The sequence below is a fragment of the Notechis scutatus genome, chromosome Z (genome assembly GCF_049901735.1).
Source record: "Notechis scutatus isolate UNSWTSFEM ecotype Mainland chromosome Z, rNotScu1.2, whole genome shotgun sequence".
Lineage (NCBI taxonomy): Eukaryota > Metazoa > Chordata > Lepidosauria > Squamata > Elapidae > Notechis > Notechis scutatus.
In genome coordinates, this window is record NC_142025.1 from 57,959,156 (window position 1) to 57,981,130 (window position 21,975).

General features: G+C 36.7%; 1 protein-coding gene across 2 annotated transcripts in view; it reads left to right on the plus strand.

Moving 5' to 3' along the window:
* SACM1L (SAC1 like phosphatidylinositide phosphatase) overlaps positions 1 to 21,975 on the plus strand; it is a 58,339-nt gene that overhangs the window by 27,230 nt on the left and 9,134 nt on the right. Inside the window, exons 4-13 of one of the 2 annotated variants that reach the window (XM_026678488.2) lie at positions 1,315 to 1,442; positions 2,643 to 2,792; positions 3,387 to 3,446; positions 4,848 to 4,881; positions 5,697 to 5,798; positions 15,111 to 15,196; positions 15,312 to 15,398; positions 17,127 to 17,195; positions 17,273 to 17,352; positions 20,820 to 20,918. In XM_026678488.2, coding sequence (XP_026534273.1) covers positions 1,315 to 1,442; positions 2,643 to 2,792; positions 3,387 to 3,446; positions 4,848 to 4,881; positions 5,697 to 5,798; positions 15,111 to 15,196; positions 15,312 to 15,398; positions 17,127 to 17,195; positions 17,273 to 17,352; positions 20,820 to 20,918 — 895 coding nt within the window. The remainder of the gene's footprint in view (positions 1 to 1,314; positions 1,443 to 2,642; positions 2,793 to 3,386; positions 3,447 to 4,847; positions 4,882 to 5,696; positions 5,799 to 15,110; positions 15,197 to 15,311; positions 15,399 to 17,126; positions 17,196 to 17,272; positions 17,353 to 20,819; positions 20,919 to 21,975) is intronic. The other variant, XM_087946486.1, reaches the window with a different exon arrangement.

Sequence of the window (21,975 nt, forward strand, 5' to 3'; positions counted from 1 at the left end):
TCACTTCGCCTTCATTTCGACTGGGGACCTTTACCAGGGAATCATGTCCTCAGAATTCAACTCACTCTGAAGAGCACATGACATAGACTACCCACTCTGGATTCTCCTGTCGACTCCCTGAGAAAGGGAGTGTCAGGTAAGCACCAATGCCTCTTTTACCTTATTAAAGTCATGTTGGATGTAATCAGTATATCTTACTGTGGGTTAAGTTACAGCAGCATAGCTTTTTATACACATAGAATAATACTTTATTTGCTGACTTCTGAAATGTCAAACAGATTAGAATAGGGTTGTACAATTTTTATATCTCTGAATATCATGCTATATACAAGGTAGACTCATATCAAAAAGATAAAAGTGGACATTAATTTTAACATTGCAAAGGAAAGGGCATTATTTGGGAAAATGATATAGGAGGAAGAGAAATCCACTAAACAAACTTATTTCGTTTGGAAGAAAAGGAGATATAGCAGTTTTTGAAAATGGTCCAGTGAGGAAGGTTAAGGAGAAAAGAGTGAGGAATCAGAATGACATGGTGGCACTAGTCAAATTTAGGGGGAAATGCAGGGTTTCCCTGAGTATCTGGTAATCTGTATGCAGGCTATAGACCCTAAGTTGTGTACCCATTGATAAATATGTATAGCTGGAATGTTGTTTTTTTCATTGAGGGCTTTAGAAATTTGGATTGTTAGCAATTTAGTAGAACCTCAGTTTGTGAATATATTTTTGGCATAGAAAATTCTTGGGGTAAAAGAAAATTAAAGTATAGTTCTTAATACAGGTAGTTCTCTACTTATGATCACAATTTAGCCCAAAATTTCTGCTGTTAAGTGAGACATTTGTTAAATGAATTTTGCCCATTTTACGCCCTTTTCATAGTTGTTAAGTGAATCACCACTTAACATTAAATTAGTAATAAAATTGTAACGTGAATCTGGCTTCCCCATTGACTCAGAAGGTCAAAAAAAGGTGATAACTTCACAGGATATTGAAACCATCATAAATTACCAAAGATCTGAATTTTGATCACATAACCAAGAAGATACTGCAATGGTCATAAGTCACTTTTTTCAGTGCCCTAGTAACTTTGGTCAGTAATTGAATTGTTGTAAGTTGAGGACTACCTATAATGTGTCTGCTTCAAAGAAGGAGGGGTGATCTAACAAATATGATAATAATATGAATCATGAGGAGAAATAAGGGGAAGAAAATGAGTTTTACTCCCTCTGCTCATCCTTCTCTCTTTTTCTTTTTTACAAAAAATGAGACATAAATAATAGTCATCAGAGCTGACCATATTTTGTTATTTTACAGGCACATACCTTATTGTAATAACAAGAAAAAGAAAAGTAGGTGAATTTTTCAATCATGTAGTCTGGAAAGCAATTGATTTTGACATCCTCTCTTACAAAAAGACAATGCTACATTTAACTGATATTCAGGTATGAGTTAATATGTTTTGAATGTTTCAACATTTCCTGTAAAATAAGTGAAAATATTTTATCCCATAAATCTATCAGATAGTTGAAAAGTTGAATACGTAATTTCTCTGAAATTCAGCAGCTAATCCATTAAAGGGCCTCATGAGGGCAGACTTTTCCAATGCCATTTGAAAAGCTTTGTAGACTAAAATTCTGTGCTATATATAAGAATTTTCATCATAATATTTGCATGTGTGATTTTTGGATCTTGAAAGTTTTCAAAGCCATTCCAAAATGATTGTTTTTTAGTTTTAACTGAAAAGGCTCTTTCACTTTAGAGTAATACAAGATAGCTCTCAACGTACGATCACAACTGAGTCCAAAATTTATGTTGCTAAATGACACAGTTGTTAGGTGAGATTTGCCCCATTTTATGACCTTTCTTGCCATAGTTATTAAATGAATCACTGCAATTGATAAAATAACATGGTTGTTAAGTGAATCTGTCTCCACTATTGATTTTGCTTGTCAGAAGGTCACAAAATAATCACATGATCTCTGAATACTGCAACCATCATAAATATGAATCAGTTGCAAGTATCTGAATTTTGATCACATGACCATGAAGGTGCTGTAGTGGTTATAAGTGTGAAAAATGGTCACAAGTCACTTTTTTCAGTGCTGTTGTAACTTTGACCAGTCACTAAATAAACGGATGTAAGTTGAAGACTAGCTGTAGTTTTTAAGTTTAGATTTTTAGCATTATTATTTTTCAATTTAGCATATTAGGTTGCCAATTTGTCTGTATGTGTGAGGGAAAGGCTAAAACTAGGAAACTAGGAGTTCTAGACCCACCTTAGCCCTAAAAGCCAGCTGGATAACTTTGAGCCAGTCACTGTCTCAACCCAACCCACCTAACAGAATTTTGTTGAGTGTAAATCAGGGTGAAGAGCGAATATTAGGTACGTTCGCCACCTTGAATTATTTATAAAATAATAAAGTATATGGTCTGGTATGATTATATTTTTAGTTTTTCTGAAGGTACGCATTTCTTTACTGACCCTCATTATAAATGGAGCTGGATCATACTGTAATGTGAGAAGGCTATATTTCTGCCTGTCCAAGAAAAGAAAAACTTTTGAACACTTTATCAACTTTTATAAACTCTTAGTAATAAAAGGGACAAGAATAAATAAGTAAAAATTCTTTTTCATTTATCAGTTACAGGATAATAAAGTCTTCTCAGCAATGATTAGTCATATATTGAGTGTGGATGGATTTTATTTTTCTACAACATATGACTTGACACACACCTTGCAACGATTGGCCAATACCAGTCCAGAGTTTCAAGAAATGAGTTTGCTAGAGAGGGTAAGAATATTTCAAATTTTTTAGAAAAACAAGACATTATATAGAGAAAAAGTGTGTGTGTTTTGAGTAGATTATCTTTGTTTTTAAACACCCAGTAAGATATTTTTAATGTCATAGTGACCAAGGTAGAATGTTTCAATAAAGCCTGATGGTTTTTAAATTGTCTGTTCAATATTTCTGTGAATCCATAGTTCATTTACTCCATATTCTTACTCTTCTTGTGCATTTTTCTTATGTATATTTCTGAAAAAATGGGTTAGCTTCTTATTTAGTCATCCTTGGAGATCAGTTGAGATCTTATATCATTTTTCCACTAATTAAACTGCTTCTATTAGGGGGATTGGAAAGAACAGCCATGGTGTCTTCCCAGAAACCTATATACTTCTTTCAGATCTGCTCCATAATATTTAGAGGGCAGTCTGAAGCATATTTGGAATAGGAAGCTACAAGAAAAAGAAAAAAGTCCATTACCTGGCAGGATTATATTGTGCATTAAATCCTAATTTGCTTTGTTTCTGATAGCTTTCTGTAATTCTGCTCTGAAATCTAAATCTAACCCAAATTTAGTTTTTAATTGTATTTCTGTTTTTACAGGCAGACCCACGGTTTGTATGGAATGGACACCTTCTTAGAGAACTTGCTGCTCAACCTGAGGTAGTTCATTCTGCTGGGCATAATCTCCAACATGTTAATTTGTGTCTTTATAGCTTTCTGTTAATCCTCTTGTAATGTAGTTGGTTGGCATATTTGATTTGTTCATAAATAATTTTCTGTAGCTACAAAAAATAATAAATTTAATCTTTATTGATAGAAATCAGTTAGCATATGGCTCATTGAAAATTTCCATGAGCCTCAAGAGCAGAGGAAAAGATGGGCTGAAGCAATACAGTGTGCTTATATATACTAGCTTTATCAATCAATTATGCTTAGTATAAAAGTCATTTTTAAAATTTTGAGGCTTGGAGCTCCATGCACCCAAACTCATTCAATCTTGGCAGGGTTCAGTCGAAGTCTATTGTCCTCCAGTCAGGCCCTCACAATCTCCAGACAATGTGAGAGGCCTGGTTGGAGGACAATAGACTTCGACTGAACCCTGCAAGACCGAATGACTGCATGGAGCCCCAAGATTAGAGACTTTGACATCTTAAGTTCTGGATGAGGTGGCTCTAGCCCAGATGAATCTGGTCCATGACATGGGGATTCTCCTGGGCTTGTGACTCCTGTCCAAAGAGCAGAGGGCACTCACAACTAGGAAAGGATTTGCACAATTTCAGGTTATAAACCAGTTGCGGCCTCTTCTGGATTAGGAGTTCCTGGACTCAGTCATTCAAGCCTTATTCATCTCATGTTTGGATTATTGCAATGCATTCTATATGGGACTACCCTTAAGAGCATTTGGAAGTTATAGCTGGTTCAGAGTGCGGCAGCATGGGCAGTTTTTGGGGCCCTAAGGGGGCATATAACACCACTACTCTGTGAGCTGCACTGGCTGTTGGTTTGCTTTTGGGTGACATTCAAAGTATTGGTAATCCCTTTTAAAGTTCTTCATGACATGGGTCCAGGCTACTTGAGGGACCGTCTTATCCCATTTGGATTGGTTCACCTTACCCATGTTGTCAGAGGAGGCATGTTGCAGGCCCCATTGGCTATGATATTCCACTTGGTGGGGTCCAGTAAGAGCCTTCTCTGGCATTGCTCCTGACCTATGGAACATCTTGCCCCCCGGAGTGAGGTTGGCACCTACCCTCTTGACCTTCTGTAAGAGCTTGAAGATCTGAGAGATGTCTTTTAAAGAGATGAAGTTTCTCTAATCACTCAGAAATAGAATTCTTATCTGCACTCGCCTTCAAATTGAAAATGATAAACTCAGCTATTTAGTATTCAGAATTAAATATTTTTTCCAGTTCTGGGGTAATTGTGATGGAGAGAATTCATAACCAAAGAGTCATTGACAAGTGCGCTGCCTCAGAAATTGAAAGGATGGATGGGTGGGTGGGTGGATAGGGGATGAAGATGGGTCAGATTCTTTAAATATATTAACTTTCCTGTTTTTAGCTCCATAGGTTTGCAGTTCCAGTTATGCATGGTTGTATCCTTTTGCTTGCCTGGCATAGAAACTCAGTGGGTATGAGGGATTGCTCTCAGACAAATTCCAGTAAATGATACATAGAGAAAGAGAGAAATACCTTGATGATTTGTAAGTGAAAATTCAGAAGTAAACATATTTTTAGTCCTTCACAAGATTGTTACAAGGAAATTTTGGGAAAAGAGTGCTGTGCATGCTCGTTGGACACCTGGAGGAAAGGCAGCATATATATTAAACATACATGTCTTCACATATTTACTTATTTTAACCAGACTATCTTCCTATTATGTGGTCCATCAATTTTGATCTTTCAGCTGTCAGACCTGAGCCTTTTTTATTTTAATGTGATATTTTTGTGAACCACAAAAATATTGGACCTATGTTATTGGTTAGGTTTATTTAACATATATATAATTTCTTTGTGGTACATAGAACCATTTGTCTTGTGAGATGAATGGCTATATAAATTTGAAAAATAAATAAAAATTAAAAGATAATGACTTCACCTGCAGAAATTTAATAAGCAGGTTTTTTTCCTAATCCAGTTCTTACTTATTTGGTGTTCTCTTTCTTCAGTATTCATTAATTATTTGGAACTAGTAAAAAAACACCACATTTTTTTCTTATTAAGCTGAAAATGGTGAAAAATGTATCTCCCTACTTTTTAGGATATTTTTTCTAGTTATACTATGTTGAGCATTCTGTATTGGAACACAGAAAAATGCCATTTTGTTCATAATATCCACTAAATATTATAATATTTTTATTTTTTTCCAATAAGTGTTAACCTGTATTCCTTAATTGGTGTTTTACACTAGTTATTATTATGCATACTAGTTCCATTAATGATAAATATTTCGACTGGATTCTAATTTCTCGAAGAAGCTGTTTCAGAGCTGGTGTACGCTACTATGTGAGAGGTAAGATTTCTTTGCAATTGTTATATGAATATAAGCAAAAATTATACTTTGTGAGTTATTCTCTTAAATTGCCACCCTTTTGTCAGTACTAAGAGAGATTTTGCTAGAGAATTCTTGTAGCGCTTTTAATATTTGTGTTGATTTATTTTTTATTGGTTAAGGGTAAGTGGCAAACTGTAATAGATTGATTTTAAGAATACACACACACACACACACACTTATTGCAGGCTTAATTTAAAATGTATTTAAAATGAAGATTAGATTTAATGTAAAAAACTACAATTTCAGATTTCTTCTTAACCAGGAAGCCTAACATTATTGCTGAGCTCTTTGAAAGATGGATGGAAATCAAAATATGTCAATGAACATCTTTCCTTTATATAAATGGATCTGAGGGAAGGATAAGAAAGATAAGAATTCCATTAATGTATTGCAAAAGAGGCATTTAGTGATCTTTATTTTTCCTTGAACAAACCCCTTCTGTGAGTCTGCTACAGTTATCTCATTTTTTTTCTCAGTTTCTTTCCGAAGTGGCATGCCTAGAAGTCAGTATTACAGTTCTCTGGATTTTTATTATCATTTTGCATGTATAATTTGTAGAGAAGTATTTCCCTTTGTGATTACTTAAACCTCATAGTTATGAAACAACTATATCCTATAATAGCAATAGTTTAGCATTACCATTAAAATCAGCAAAAAAAGTAAGAGAACACCTGTCTGATCTTGATGAATACAAATCACTAGGACCTGATGAATTACATCCCTGAGTTCTAAAAGAGCTGACAGATGTCATCTCAGAACCACTGTACCACATCTTTCAAAAATCCTAGAGCACCGGGGAACTACCAGAGGATTGGAAAACAGCTGATGTGGTTCCCATCTTCAAAAAAAGGAGAAAAAAAACAGACCCAGGAAACTACAGACCTATCAGCCCAACATCAATACCCAGGAAGATACTGGAAAATAAAATAAAAGGACAGATCTGCCAACCTCTAGAAACAAGTAAAGTCAGCACAGGTTTGTTAAAAACAGATCATGCCAAACGAATCTTCTCATTCTTCAACACAGTGACTAAATTAGTAGACCAGCGAAATACTGTGGACATAATATACTTAGACTTCAGCAAGGCATTCAACAAAGTAGACCACAATCTACTTCTTGGTAAGCTAGAAAAAAATGGGATAGATAGCATCACCACCAGATGGATTCGTAACTGGCTGACAAACTGTATTCAACAAGTAGTCTTTAAATGGGTCTACGTCCACATGGAGGGAAGTAAGCAGTAGGGCACCACAGGGTTCCGTCTTAGGCCCAGTACTCTTCAATATCTTCATAAACGACTTAGATGAGGGAATAGAAGGGGAACTTACAAATTTGCAGATGATACTAAGCTGGCAGGAATAGCTAACACTCTAGAACAGGGATCCCCAACCTTTTCGACGCCGCGGCCCGGTTCCAGCGTCAGCTGGCGCCGCGCCCGGTTCCAGCGTCAGCTGGCGCCGCCATCTTTTTGACGAAAAATCACTTCCGGTGGCGTCACGGAAGTGATTTTCGTCAAATCAGCGGCGCCAGCGCTTCTGGTGAGCTTTTTCGGGTAGAAATGGCTTTCTGCCGGAAAAGCTCACCAGCATGGCGCCGCCATCTTTTTGACGAAAAATTGCTTTTTTACCAAAAGATGGCGGCGCCCAGCAACCAGCGGCCCGGTAAGGCTTGTTCCATGACCCGGTGCCGGTCCGCGGACCGGCGGTTGGGGACCCCTGCTCTAGAAGATAGGTTCAAGATCCAGATGGATCTTGACAGACTACTGAGCCCTATTTAACAAAATGAAATTTAATGTAGAGAAAAGTAAAGTCTTACACTTAGGCAAGAAAAACCAAAATTACACAAATAGATTGGGTGAAACCAGGCTTAATAACACTGAGAGGGATCCTGCAGTCTTATTGGACAACCAGCTAAATATGAGCCAGCAGTGTGCAACGGCAGCCAAAAAAGCCAATGGAATCCTAAATTGCATTAACAGAGGGATACAATCAAGATCAAGTGAGGTACTAATACTCTATAAAGCCTTAGTAATACCACACCTAGAATGCATCCAGTTTTGGTCACACACTATAAAAAAGATGTTAAGACTCTAGAAAAAGCGCAGAGAAGAGCAACCAGTATGATTAGGGGACTGGAGACTAAAACATGAAGAATGGTTACATAGCTAGTCTAGTGAAAAGAAGAACCAGGGGAGACATCATAGTAGTGTTCCATTTTAGTGCTCTATTTTCTAACGCACCTGAAGGCCAGACAAGGAATAATGGATGGAAACTGATCAAGGAGAAATTCAACCTAGAAATAAGGAGAAATTTTCTGACAGTGAGAACAATCAACCAATGGAAAAGCTTGCCTTTGGAAGTTGTGAGAGCTTCATCACTGGAGGCTTTCAAGAAGAGATTGGACTGCCACTTGTCAGAAATGGTGTAGGACCATTGTTGAGGTAATTCCCCGTTAGGAGAATGAGTGCATACAGGAAGACGTAGTGAGAGTGGTGAAGAATAACACACAGACAGCACACAGCTACACTGTATAGCAAAATGTAGGTTTTTACTTCCAGTAAAACAGTTAAGCAAAGTTCAAACAAGCAGTCCAAGTCATTCATAGTTAAAGCAGTCAATTTTCAGACCAGGGATAATCCAAATAACAAAGTCTAGTATCAAAAACAGTTCATTTACAGACTTACATCAAATCCAAGAATAATAGTCAATAAAGAAAAATGGAGGAATGGCAACACTCCAGAAACACCAGAACAGAACTAAAACAACCCAGGTTTCTGGCTCCATCTTATGGCCATTTGAGGAACCACACCCAATTACAGTTTTAGCATTCTCTTAAAGAGACAGTATAAAAATGTCTGTCCTGGTTTATATATTTTCCAACCCAACTATTAGGTGATTTACATTCCTAACATTCTCCCCTTTGGGTAGGACAATATATACAACCTTACATTCTAAGTCCATAATCCTCACAGCAAGCCTTATGCTTTACAGAGCCTCTGCGATGTTATTTTCTGACATACAGTATACCAGCTTAATCATCTTACTTTGCACACATTGTATCACATTTAAATATCTTAAATCTGTGTGTTTTGTTCTTGTCTTAACAGCAATATTTGAAACCATTTGTATTGCTGATTGGTTATCTTCATAAACAACAATAGAATCTGTTACATCAATTCCCATGTCAATTAATAGTTGCTTATAACAAACTAAATCTGTACATAATAAAGACAAACATGAGAGAATTCAGCCTCCATTGTTGACAAACTTAGATGTTTCTGTCGAATAGATCTCCATCCAATCAACACCTTTCCCAATAATACTACAGTACCTGATGTAGATTTACGTGTATTTATGTCTGTAGCAAAACTTGCATCAACATATGCAGTTAAACTCAGTTTATCTTTAGGCTCCAAATACAATGCATAATGCATTGTTTGTTTCAGATATCGTAACACACGCTTAGCAGCTTGCCAGTGCCTTTCATTTGGCTCAGCGTTAAATCTCGCTAATTGGTTAACACAGTATGCTATATCTGGCCTTGACCAATTACTGAGATAAGATAAACTACCAATCAAGGACTGATAAATGTTCTTATCAAAAACAGGACTTTGAACATCACTATGGCTAAACTCCTGGCTCATTGGTGTTTTAGCCAGTTTACAAAGTTCCAATTTAAAACTTTTTAGTAATTGGTTAATTTTATCTGCCTGTGAAATTTTGTATCCTCCCCTAGTTTTACCTATCTTTAATCCAAAATATTGTTTAATTTCTTCTAACTGTTTTATCTTAAATTTCTTCTCTAACAGTGATATTATTTTAGTAGCTTCTTGTTCAGTTTTGGTGATTAATGCTATGTCATCAGTAAACAATAGCAACAATGACACTATACCATTACTTTCCTTTTTAAACAAACATGGATCAGCCATGCCAGCTACAAAACCTATCTTAGTTAATTCCTTAACTATACACTGGTTCCACTCATATCCTGATTGCTTCAAGCCATAAAGACTCTTTTTCAATCTCCAGCAATCAGTTGTATTATCATTTTTGATACCTAAAGGTTTCTTTAAATATATAGTGTATTGCAACGGTGCATGCAGATATGCCGTTTCTATATCTAAATGATTTAGAATGTATTTCTCTTTAGCTACCCACACTAATGCTGCCCTTAATGTAGTAACCTTCAGACTAGGTGCAAACACCTCATTGTAGTTGTTTGCTGTCTGATTGAACCCTTGTGCTACTAACCTGGCTTTATGGGTAACAGTCCCATCTACACTAGTCTTAAGTTTATAAACCCATTTACATCCTATGGCATATTTACCAGATGGTAACTTAACATTTTCGTATACCTCCAACTTTTTTAATGATTCCAGTTCCTTATCCTTTGCTTCCTGCCAAGCAGCCTGATCCTTAGCAGGATACAGTTTCAGTTCATTATAATTATTTGGAACTGTATTCACTTGGCATACAATACTAGCCTGATATCTATCAGTTGGTCGTGTTACTCAGGTTGAATGTCTCGGTAATACAGGGCTTACTGGTGGACTCACCTGTTCTATCTGCTCCTGTTCTTCTACCTCCTCCTGTACCTGTTCTCCTACTTCCTCCTGTGCCTGTTCTTCCTCTTTAATGGCTATTTGTGGTTTATTTATTTTATCTTTAGGGACTATTTGGGTGTCAATAATAATATCTTTGCTGGATTCCTGTTCCAGTTTATGCCACCCAACGTGCTCAAGAAATTTAGCACTAGCGCTACAATAAACATGAGCTGTGCCTGGATCCCAGAATCTAAATGATCTATGGTTGGCCTCATAACCTACGAAAAATAATTTCTTAGCTCTATGTTGCTTTTTCAGTCTTACTTGTGAGGGAATATGCACCCATGCTGGAGCTCCAAATGTGTGTAGGTAACTTAATTTTGGTTTTCTGCCATGCCAGCGAGTGAATGGCAATACACCAGTTGTGTTAACTACATTGTTTAAAACATGATTGCTACACATTATGGCCTCACCCCACAGTGTTTCAGGCAAACTTGAATCAGATAACATAGTGCGAGCCATGGCTTGTAATGTTTGCCCTCTTCGTTCTATAAACGAATTATGTTGTGGTCTGTAAGGTACAGAATGTTTATGCTGGACACCAGCCAATTTTAGCATAGTTTGGAATCTCTTGTTAACAAACTCAGTCCCGTTATCAGTAACTAAAGTAATTACTTTACTCCTCATTTTTCTCTCTGCAAACCTTAGCCAGTTAAAGAAATGTTGGGATGTTTCTGTTTTGTTTTTCATGAGATAGTAGAAACCGTACCATGAGTAATGGTCCATTATACTCAAAATATAGCAGGCACCTCCCAAACTAGGTATCTTAGGACCAATTATGTCAGCAAACACAACCTCTAAAGGTTCTTTGGTCTTAAACCCATTAAGTCTGTTTGATGGAGTAACCTTGCTTTTCTCTTGGCTACAAGCATTACAGTTTAAATACTTGCTACAGGGTTTCAATTTTACTCCTTCTGACAATTCAACAGTTTGTTTGAGCATTTTGAAATTAATGTGCCCTAGACATCTATGCAGTAAATTTATACATTCATCATGTGGCTTAACATTGTTATAAACTGAGTTAGCCATCTTCAACTGATCATCATGTATCACATATAAATCATTTTCTAAAGTAGCATTAACACTTTTACCCTCTTTCTCTATTATACAGTTATCTCCCCTAAAGGTTACTACATAACCAAGATTAACTAAAGCCCTTACTGATAACAAATTAAATTTCAGTTTAGGTACATATAACATAGTTAAATGCTCGTTTATACAAGAACAATATGCAGTACCTTCACCAGACGCTTTCATCTTCCATCCATTTGCCAATGATACATTTTGTTTACTCGTGGACATCTTTAGAAACCTCTCTCTATCTTTAGTAATACACTGCGATGCTCCGCTATCAACAACCCACAAATCATGGTTTTACAGTTGAATTGCTAGACATAGCTAAACTAACATTCTTCTTAGTCTTCTGGTGATTACCAGTATTCTGTTGTTTTCTCTTCTCACAGAATCTAGCTATATGTCCCCTAGCCCCACAAGAAAAACATTTCCTAACAGTATAGGCAGTTGAAGAAAATCCTCTTGTGGTTGTTCCTTCCTCAGCTGGTCCTTACCCAGTCATCTTCTTGCTTCTTCTAACAACCTTCCAGTTATGTCAGTCAATGTCAGTTCATCTTTGGTCAGGACTTCCAGTGAAGATACGTACTCATAACTTTCATCCAATGAGGAAAGAATGATGTAAACTTGATGCAGCTCTGAAAATATCAGTTCCTTTTCATGTAGCTCTTGAAAAGTTCTTTTCATGAAGTTCAAATGAGCTAACATATCTCCACCTTTCAGAAGACATGCTCTAAACAGTTTACGTGTAAGATGTATGTGTGCACCTACACTGACACGAACATAAATCCTCTTCAAATTCTCCCAACACCTAGCAGCAGACTATTCTCCATGAATATGGATGAGCTGCTGGTCACTCAGTGTTAGTCCAATTATACAAAGAGCTCTTTGTTGTTCTGTTTAAAGTCAGCTAACTTTTTGGCATCATCCTCATTATTTGGATCCCAAGCATTTACATTCGGTGGATCTTGAACTGCAGCCCATAACCCTTCCCTATCCAGAAGTAGATTGCACTTCATAAACCAGGAAACATCGTTTGTTCCATCCAACTGGGTTATCAGTGATAGACTTGTTGAAGTGACTTGTGCCATCTTTACCAGGACAGTAACCCACAATTGAATAGTAAACAGCTGTCTGTATACAGTACTGTGTATTCACACTAACTCTCAGTTATCTGAGCCTGGTATGGCCTGGGCCCATAACCAGTGTTGAGGTAATTCCCTGTTAGGAGAATGAGTGCACACAGGGAGACGTAGTGAGAGTGGTGAAGAATAACACACAAATAGCACACAGCTCCACTGTATAGTAAAATGTAGGTTTTTACTTCCAGTAAAACGGTTAAGCAAAGTTCAAACAAGCAGTCCAAGTCATTCACAGTTAAAGCAGTCAATTTTCAGACCAGGGATAATCCAAATAACAAAGTCTAGTATCAAAAACAGTTCATTTACAGACTTACATCAAATCCAAGAATAATAGTCAATAAGGAAAAATGGAGGAATGGCAACACTCTCCAGAAACACCAGAACAGAACTAAAACAACCCAGGTTTCTGGCTCCATCTTATGGCCATTTGAGGAACCACACCCAATTACAGTTTTAGCATTCTCTTAAAGAGACAGTATTAAAATGTCTATCCTGGTTTATATATTTTCCAACCCAACTATTAGGTGACTTACATTCCTAACAGCCATGATAGTGAATCTATGGTACGCGTGCCAGAGGTGGCACACAAAGCTCTCTCTGTGGACATGCGCATCATTGCCCCAGCCCAGCTCTATCGGGTTTCTACATTGTGTTTCTCATCGTCGTTTACAGGGAATCAAAAATTTGTGGAACTAAAAAAAAAAAAAAATTAACTCAATCAATTCCAACTTCTTCCGAAAGACAAAGATCTCGCAAAGTTGGAATTGATTGAGTAAACTTTTTTTTATTCCCAACAAACTTTTGTTTCCCTGCACACAATGGTGAGAAACGTGACAGAGAAACGCAGCAGAGCTGGAAATCAGGTAGGCAAAGAATGATTGGGAGAAGCGAGGTCCTGCATGATAGTGGGTGCGGTAAGCTCTGCAGTGCAGTGCTGCAATGGCGAAATAAAGAACAGAGTGGCCCTCTCTTCTCCCTGCTCCTCTTGCTTGGGAAAAGCGAGGGTATCTAGGTGGTGAGTGGTAAAAGCTCTGTGGTGTGGTGCTGCAATGGCAAAATGGACAACAGAGTTGCTGGTACAAGGTGAGGAAGCTGCTTTCCCTCTCTTCTCCCTGCTGCTCCTCCCTCCCTCATGCTGGAAGCTCCATTTCCCGTTTCTACATAGCAGCGCAGTGCTCAGGATCCACTTTGATAGCATGGGGGGGTGGGATAATTTTCCTGGCCAAACTAACCCCGCTGTCTCCTCTACATTGGGCTCAGCTTTGATTGGGTCATTCAGTCAGTCGATGGCTCTGGTGGCGGCTCTTGTGGCGATGAAGAAAACAGCCCTGCTGCACCTCGCTGCACCTCCTGACACCAACCATGTCCAGCCGTTCATGGCCTTTCCTTTGTCTTTCTTTCTCTCATGGATCACGGTGGACAAAAAAACAACCAATCCGCCCGCTATAGCCAAGGCCATCCCACTAAACAAGCAGTAGCTGTGGTGGTGGCGGCGGCAGCAGAGTGTAGGGCAGAGAAGTGAAGAGTATAAATTAGTAACTAGCCATATTGTACTTTTCAACCTTAGGCAATCATAGTATTTGCAGAATCTGTGGGAGAAAGATATTGGGTGTGTGTGTGGAATAAGCATATTTCTTTATTGAAACCACTCATGAGAAAGAAGCAGAACAAAAAAAGCTATCTTGTATACAATGCATTCAAAGCATCCCTAACCTTGTCTTTTCCTGCAAGATACAGGCCATGTACAAATAGCTTTGCCCTTCCCCCTTTCTTGTGTTGAATTTCCTGTCCAAAGCTAATTGGATTTTTTAGCTTGGAACCAAAAGTATCTAGGCTCAGACTGTCCCTTCTTCTGTCCCAGACAGGACATTTTATGGTGATACAGTTTTCTTCTAGATAAATAATTAATGGGTATTTAGTTATGAGGAAGGCAATGTCTCTTTCAATAATAAAACTATTTTAACAAGAAATAAAAATATATAGAGAAAATTGGGATAAGAAAATGAAGAGAAAAACCAAGAAATTATATTACAAACATTTTTCTTTTTGTTGCTAAATGTAATATTTCAAAAGCAGAAAAAAATGGAGGGCATAAAAATGCATTTAGCTTATTTATCATTATTTTAGGTAGTAAAACCTAAATTCAGGTTAAGTTGCTGTGTTGGCACTTTATGATAAATAAGTGGGTTTTGGGTTGCATTTTGGGCATTCGATTTCAAAAAGTTTGCCATCACTGGTGTAGGGTCTCCTGCTTGATGGGGGGTTGGCCTAGATGACCTACAAAGGCCCTTCCAAGTCTGTTAACCGGTAACCTACCATTTTAAAGAGTCCTATCATACACTTTGGTTTTGTTGGATCGGTTTTACTGTATGAAAGCTGTCACAAAAATGGCTTTCAATTAGATTTGAAAGTAACAAGGGTTGTTCTATATTTTAAATGCTTCATGTTTCATAGGTATTGATTCTGAAGGACATGCAGCTAACTTTGTAGAAACGGAACAAATTGTACATTATAATGGAAACAAAGCTTCTTTTGTCCAGGTAATTTGTATTATGCTGTGATGCTTGTCTAGTCTGTCTACATTTTATCTTACAATAAATTGACTTGGAAGTTCTGTTTTTGTTGTAAGTTTCACTTATTACCTTTGTTTTCCAGACACGAGGATCAATTCCCTTTTTCTGGTCACAGAGACCAAATCTCAAATATAAGCCAAAGCCACAGATCAGCAAAACAGTAAACCATGTGTGTATTTTCTATCCTTTTTCCTGTCTGTAGAAGAGGTGTAATATACAGTATTCCTATACCTATGCAAACTGCCTTTAGTTGCTTAAACAATATATAACTTCAGGCTGCAGTTCCCAACCTTTATATGGCTCACTATGTCAATATGAGAAAACTTTGAAAAATATCCTGCACACCAGGAGTTTGCAGTGTCAGACCTGCAACAGCATGGCACGCTAGTCTTTCTTGAAGATGATGTTTGCAGATCTCCAAAATTAAATAAATATTAATTTCTGAAAAGATGTTGAAATTTTATGAGATTGCTGACTCTCATTATGTATGTATATGTGTACATGTATGTTTTTTTCTTAATATAAAATACAAAATTTAAATTACTAAATTTTAGAAAGTAATATTTATACCAGAAAAAATTCTTCTCATCCAATCATGTACTGTCTTTATCAAAAAGTTTCTTTCCCTCACAAAATGCACTTTACAAATCCAAAACGACAATAAAAGGACTTGCAGAGGAAAAAGAACCTCCCAATTCATTAAAGGTCCACAGCTGTTAATTTGTAATTAAGACAATCTAAAGAAAAAAAAACAAAATGCAAGCTTGTGTGTGTGTGTGTGTGTTTGTGTGGTATTCAGCTTTGTTCGGGTATTTTCCCACGTTGTCATAGTTGTGCTTTTAAAGTTGTAGCAACGTTTGGCAGAATCTCATCTGCCATCATCAGGCTTCTGTATAGTGTTGAACGACGAACACAATACAGAAGCCTGATGATGGCAGATGAGATTCTGCAAACATTGCTACAACTTTAAAAGCACAACTATAATGACGTGGGAAAATACCTGAACAAAGCTGAATACCATACATATAAATACCTGCGAAAACTTAAGAAAACACACACACACACACACACACATACATATACGCACGCACACAAACATACATACATACATACATACATACATACATACATACATACATACATACATACATCCTTATCCTTGAAATTAGGGAATTCAGTGATACTAAATATTTTTAATATGTCATCATTATCTGTCTCCTTAAAGCGATGTTCATTTTGTGAGGCCCCAAAATAGCAGCTCAGTTACTTATAAAGCTATTTACATTGGGTGGCTGAAGTTTTATTTGTGAAACTATTGCTATTACATGTTTTTTGGCTGTAAATAACTTCTGTTTCCAGTAGTATTTTCCACAAACTCTGAAGGGTTTTTCCCCCCAATCTTTTCCAAAGGGACATCTTCCAATTATGTTGTACATGCCACTCTTACAAGCTGAAATTCAATGAGTTATAATATTAAACATATTAGCAGAGTGATTTTAAATCAATAAAATACCCCCAAATCTTGCTCTCTGCAGTAAAAGTTTTAAATTGATGTTAGAACTAGAGATTTTTCTCATTGCCCCCATCCCCATCTCCATCCCCAAGACTTGTGGCAGATAAATCTGTCACATCAGAGACAAATTTGTGGAGGAATTAAAAGAACAAAAGTTTAGTTGAAGATTTATTTCATAACCTAACTGCCATGAATATACTTGTCCATGGAGAAATGCTACCATATCTTACATTTGTGTAAAAAATGTATAATTTAATTCAAATGCAATTCAATATATATTGTGTTCATTGTAATATTTCTGTTATTTTCTTATATCAGTTTGTATTTCTGTTCAAAAGAATTCTTATAACAGCTGTTCAATATATGTATTGTACTCTCTTTTAGATGGATGGCTTCCAAAGACACTTTGATTCACAGATTATTAGCTATGGAAAACAAATGATTGTTAATCTGGTAGGATTTTAATTCTACATCCAAGAATTCATGTTGTTGCTGATGCTGTATGTAACTGTTTTGTGCTTCCTTTACAGGTTAACCAGAAAGGCTCAGAAAAGCCTCTGGAACAAACTTTTTCAAAAATGGTAACTGGTTTAGGAAATGGAATGATCAAGTATGTATTAATGGAATGTGCTTGCATCACTTTCAATATACTTGATGATTTAGAGCATTTAGTAAAGTATCTATATAGTCAGAGATATGTGGATGACATGTATTTTAGAGCAGCACAGATTTCTTTTAAACTTTATTTAATTTTGCAAACAACATAAGGGGTTACGGTATAGTTTGCTTCGGAGAGCAAAGATATTCCTTCATACTATGGCACATAAGCCAAAACTTTTTTTTTCTTAACATAATGCTAATGTGTGTCCATGTCCCTTCAGACTTCATTATTGCCCACAAGGCTTCTTCCCTTAGAGAAGCATACTAAAAATAAAATTTAAGATTTTAGCTTTGTGCTATAGTTTCCTGTTTATTCCTCCCATTAAAAACATACATTTTTTTTCTAATCATGTTGTATCCCCTGAAAATGTTTTTAGAAAATAAATGTGAAAGGGAGCTGTTGCTTCTTCCTTTTTGGGGGGGAAGTATGCCTACCTAACCAAAAAGTTACAGACAGGTCTCAGGTGAGAAAGTAGTAGAAAGCAGTGTAGAGTAAATCAGTGTTCTCTGACCATAGTGGCAGAACAGTATGGACAAGAAAAGAAAGTAAAGAAATAAAATCTCATTGGCTGGAAACTGGTCAGTGATAGAATAATTACACCTCGTTTTGCGAGCTTTAATTATTTGGCATTTGGACATGTCAAAGCAAATGTTATACAAACTTATGCACCAACAGATAACTTAAACAATATGATGAAGGACAAACTTTAAAGACAACTACAAGATATTTTTGACAGCATTTCAAATTATGAGTTAAGGATCCTGATTAGGATGCTCGATTTGGAGGTGATTAACACAGCTTAGAGAAGGTGATTGAAGCACACAAATCTTCAATTCAGCTCATTAATAACGGAGAGTGACTGACATCCTTGTCATGGACTCTCTATTAGAAACACATACTTCCAACATTCACAAATCCATAAGATTACCTGGCAATCACCGGATGGTCGTCCTTTCAATGAAATCAATTTTATTTATATTAATCGGAAGTGGAGATTGTCTCTCCATGATAAAAGAATATAAAGAGGGGCAGACATTGAAATTACTACTGGAATTAGACAAGGCTGTATTCTATCACTGCTCCTCTTCCTTGTGGCCCTTGACTATATTATGTGACAAACATCACAGATCAGGAAAAGCATTTATTATTCTGACTAAAACTGTCTTGGTGACCTGGACTTTGCAAATGATATTGTCCTGCTTGAGGAAGACAAGACAATACATCAAGTGATAATTGCCTTAAATGAAGAAGTAACCAAGATTGGCCTCAGGATAAGTGCCAAGAAATCAAAGATCATGTATGTTAGTTCCATGGCATAGATAGAGGGGATCAAACTCAAATTACAGCGAAGAAGTAGAAATAGTTGGGTTAGTGTAATCTCCAAAATGGAGAGATCCAGAGATGGACATCAAGTATCACATTGAAAAAACAAGTTATTTTTCAGAAGATGAATAAAATCTGGTCCTCATCATCTATGTCATTAAACTTAAACTCCATTTGCTCACTTCTATACTGATTCTGACAATCATTTAGGCAAGCAAGAAGGTATTAGTAATGTTCTGACCCAAACCCTTTTCCAATAAGACAAACAATAATCAAAGGGAACAGAAACCTTTTAATGAGTCTTACGAATCCCTGGTTAAAAGGCTGCTGCAAACTAATTAACTTTGATAAGCACAAACCTTGTCAAAACTGTAGGAGACTTCCAAGAATCACAGATAAGAAATATTTCACAAGAGTTCAACTTAAGATACTGTAATGTCCACAAGGCTGAGTTTCAAAACATCTTTGCTTCCTGCAAAGAACGTTCACAGCTGGCTTTTATCTTTTTGAAGGAGGGGCCAGTACCTTGCAGCCTTACTCCCGAGTTGCCCATGCTGTTGCAGCTGCTCTCTCCTGTGAGCAATCCTGCGCGCACGCCTCATCATGCTGCTGCCAGCCCCCACAATCTCTGAAGGCAGCAGTCTACTCCCTAATGGTCCTGGCCCCTCATCTAAGTCCTCACTCTCCTCAGCCATCCGCACCTGCTGCCGGCTAACCACAACAAGTATTAACAGATTTGACATCGTCCAACAAAGATTCCTTTCATGAATCCTAAAGATATATGCTATTTTGACTACATTATTAATGAAGAAATGCTTCAAAAAGTTTATTAGGCAAACTACATACAGAAGACTCCAACTTGTACATCATATTATCGGCATAGAAAACAAATCTTCAAGGTGGAAATGAGATAGAATCCCTCTCCTGATGACAAATGACTAACAGAGCACCCTCGAAATACATGGCAAAAAATATTCATGGAAGACTTAAAGATTCTATAAACATCACATGAGAAGTATTTGCCCAAGACTGAAAATTCCTTGCTGCTCAATATACTGCATATAGCATGGGAAGATCTAATGCTAATGACCATTATGGAAACCATTTGGTGATTGTATTGGTAACATCCATGTTAAAAATCTATCTCCCTAAAAGCTTTATAACCCCCATGGGGAAGCAGTAAAATCCCCCAAGATGGGATAGGAAGACGTAAGATATAGGCGTCTTAAATCTAAGATGATGGCAGCTAATTCAGGGGTGGAGACAGGAATTCCTATAGGAACTTCCAGGATAAGGGAAAGCTTACAATTAGAAATTCTGACTGCACTAGTAATAAGCCTAAGGTAAAAGTAAAGGTTCCCCTTGCACATACGTGCCAGTCGTTTCTGGCTCTAGGGGGTGGTGCTCATCTCCGTTACAAAGCCGAAGAGCCAGCGCTGTCCGAAGACGTCTCTGTGGTCATGTGGCTGGCATGACTAAGTGCCGAAGGCGCATGGAACGCTGTTACCTTCCCACCAAAGTGGTCCCTACTTTTCTACTTGCATTTTTTTACATGCTTTCAAACTGCTAGGTTGGCAGAAGCTGGGACAAGTAACAAGAGCTCACTCTGTTACATGTGCTAGGGATTTGAACTACAGACCTTTCTGATTGACAAGCTCAGCATCTTAGCCACTGAGCCACTGCGCCCCTATAAGCCTAGTATCCTATCATTTTCAGTAATGTAATCTTTAGAAGTTTTTGTTTTTGTCCAAAACAAAAAACAAAACTGTAGCCCATTCATGAAGAGTAAAGAATACAAAATGTTATATGTGAAGGTTATTTTTAAAAATTCAGTGCTTAATATCATTAATGTTTCTTGAAGAACATTCCTTAACTTTACCTGTATAACCTTGCTATCCAGTATAAATTTTCACTGTATCTAAAATAAAATAAAAGTTTAAAAATAGTTACATAGATGCTGTATTTTGAAAGAAAATCTTACCACTACTTATTAGAAATTGCCCAGAATATTTATTTTTTATAATGTCTATATGATTCTTTAATTTAAATACTAGCCAATGCTTGTTTTATTCACGTGTTTTTTCTTTATCCAGGTATATAGCCTTTGATTTTCATAAAGAATGCAGTCATATGAGATGGGATAGACTCCAAATTTTACTGGATCAACTTGCTGTACCTCAAGATGAATATGGGTAATATATGCATCTGAAATACAGTAGGCAAACATATTGTGAATAGCTGAAGCTGTCTAATAATAGCAAGTGCCTGGTGTGCCTGTTTTCTGCCAAAAAAAACCAACAACCCCTCACTCTTTTCATAATGTTTAAATATTATGATCTGAGGATACATTTATATAGGCTGTAATAGAAAACCCTGGGTTATTATTGACAAAGCATATCCATTTGAATTTGTATAGGATTGTAATCCAAAGGATCTCATTATCTTTCGTAATCTTAAGAGTGTAAAGATTTATCTACACTTTTGTCATATAATGTATTGTTTATGTCAAATGTATAGATAAATCTGGACATATTTGAATTTGCAAAAAATAATTGTTAGGAAGTTAGCTAATTTCATTTTAATCTCTAGAAAATATAAATAGTCTTCCATTAAAAAATGGCTTAATGCTTATTTCCAATTGCTTATAGATTTGTAAATAAGCAGGCCTTGACCTACAATTGAGCACAAAAATTCTATTGCTAAATGAGACATTTATTAAGTGAGTTTTACCCCATTTTACAACTTTTTTTGCCACAGTTAATAAGTGAATCACTGCAGTTGTTAAGATAGTAACACAATTGTTAAGTGAACCTTGTGTTCCCATTGACTTTACTTGTTAGAAGATCACAAAAGATGATCACAAAACTCTGGGGCACTGCAACAGTCATAAATATGAGTCAGTTGCCTTTATTTTATTTTTATTTTATTTTTATATTTTATTATTTTTGTCAGTTGTCTATATTTTGATCACATGATCATGGGGAATACAGCAATGATTGTATGGAAAATGGTCATTAGTCACTAAATAAACTGTTGTAAGTCAAGGATTACCTATTTGCAAACCTATAAGCAATTGGAAATAACCATTAGGCCATTTTTCTAATCTGATATAGTATATATTTAACCAAGGAAGCTCTTGAGAAAGACAGAGTTGTATATTTAAACCAAAGGTCTTCAAACTTGGCAAGTTTAAGATTTGTGGACTTCAACTCCCAGAATTCCTGAGCTAACATGACTGGAGGAGGAATT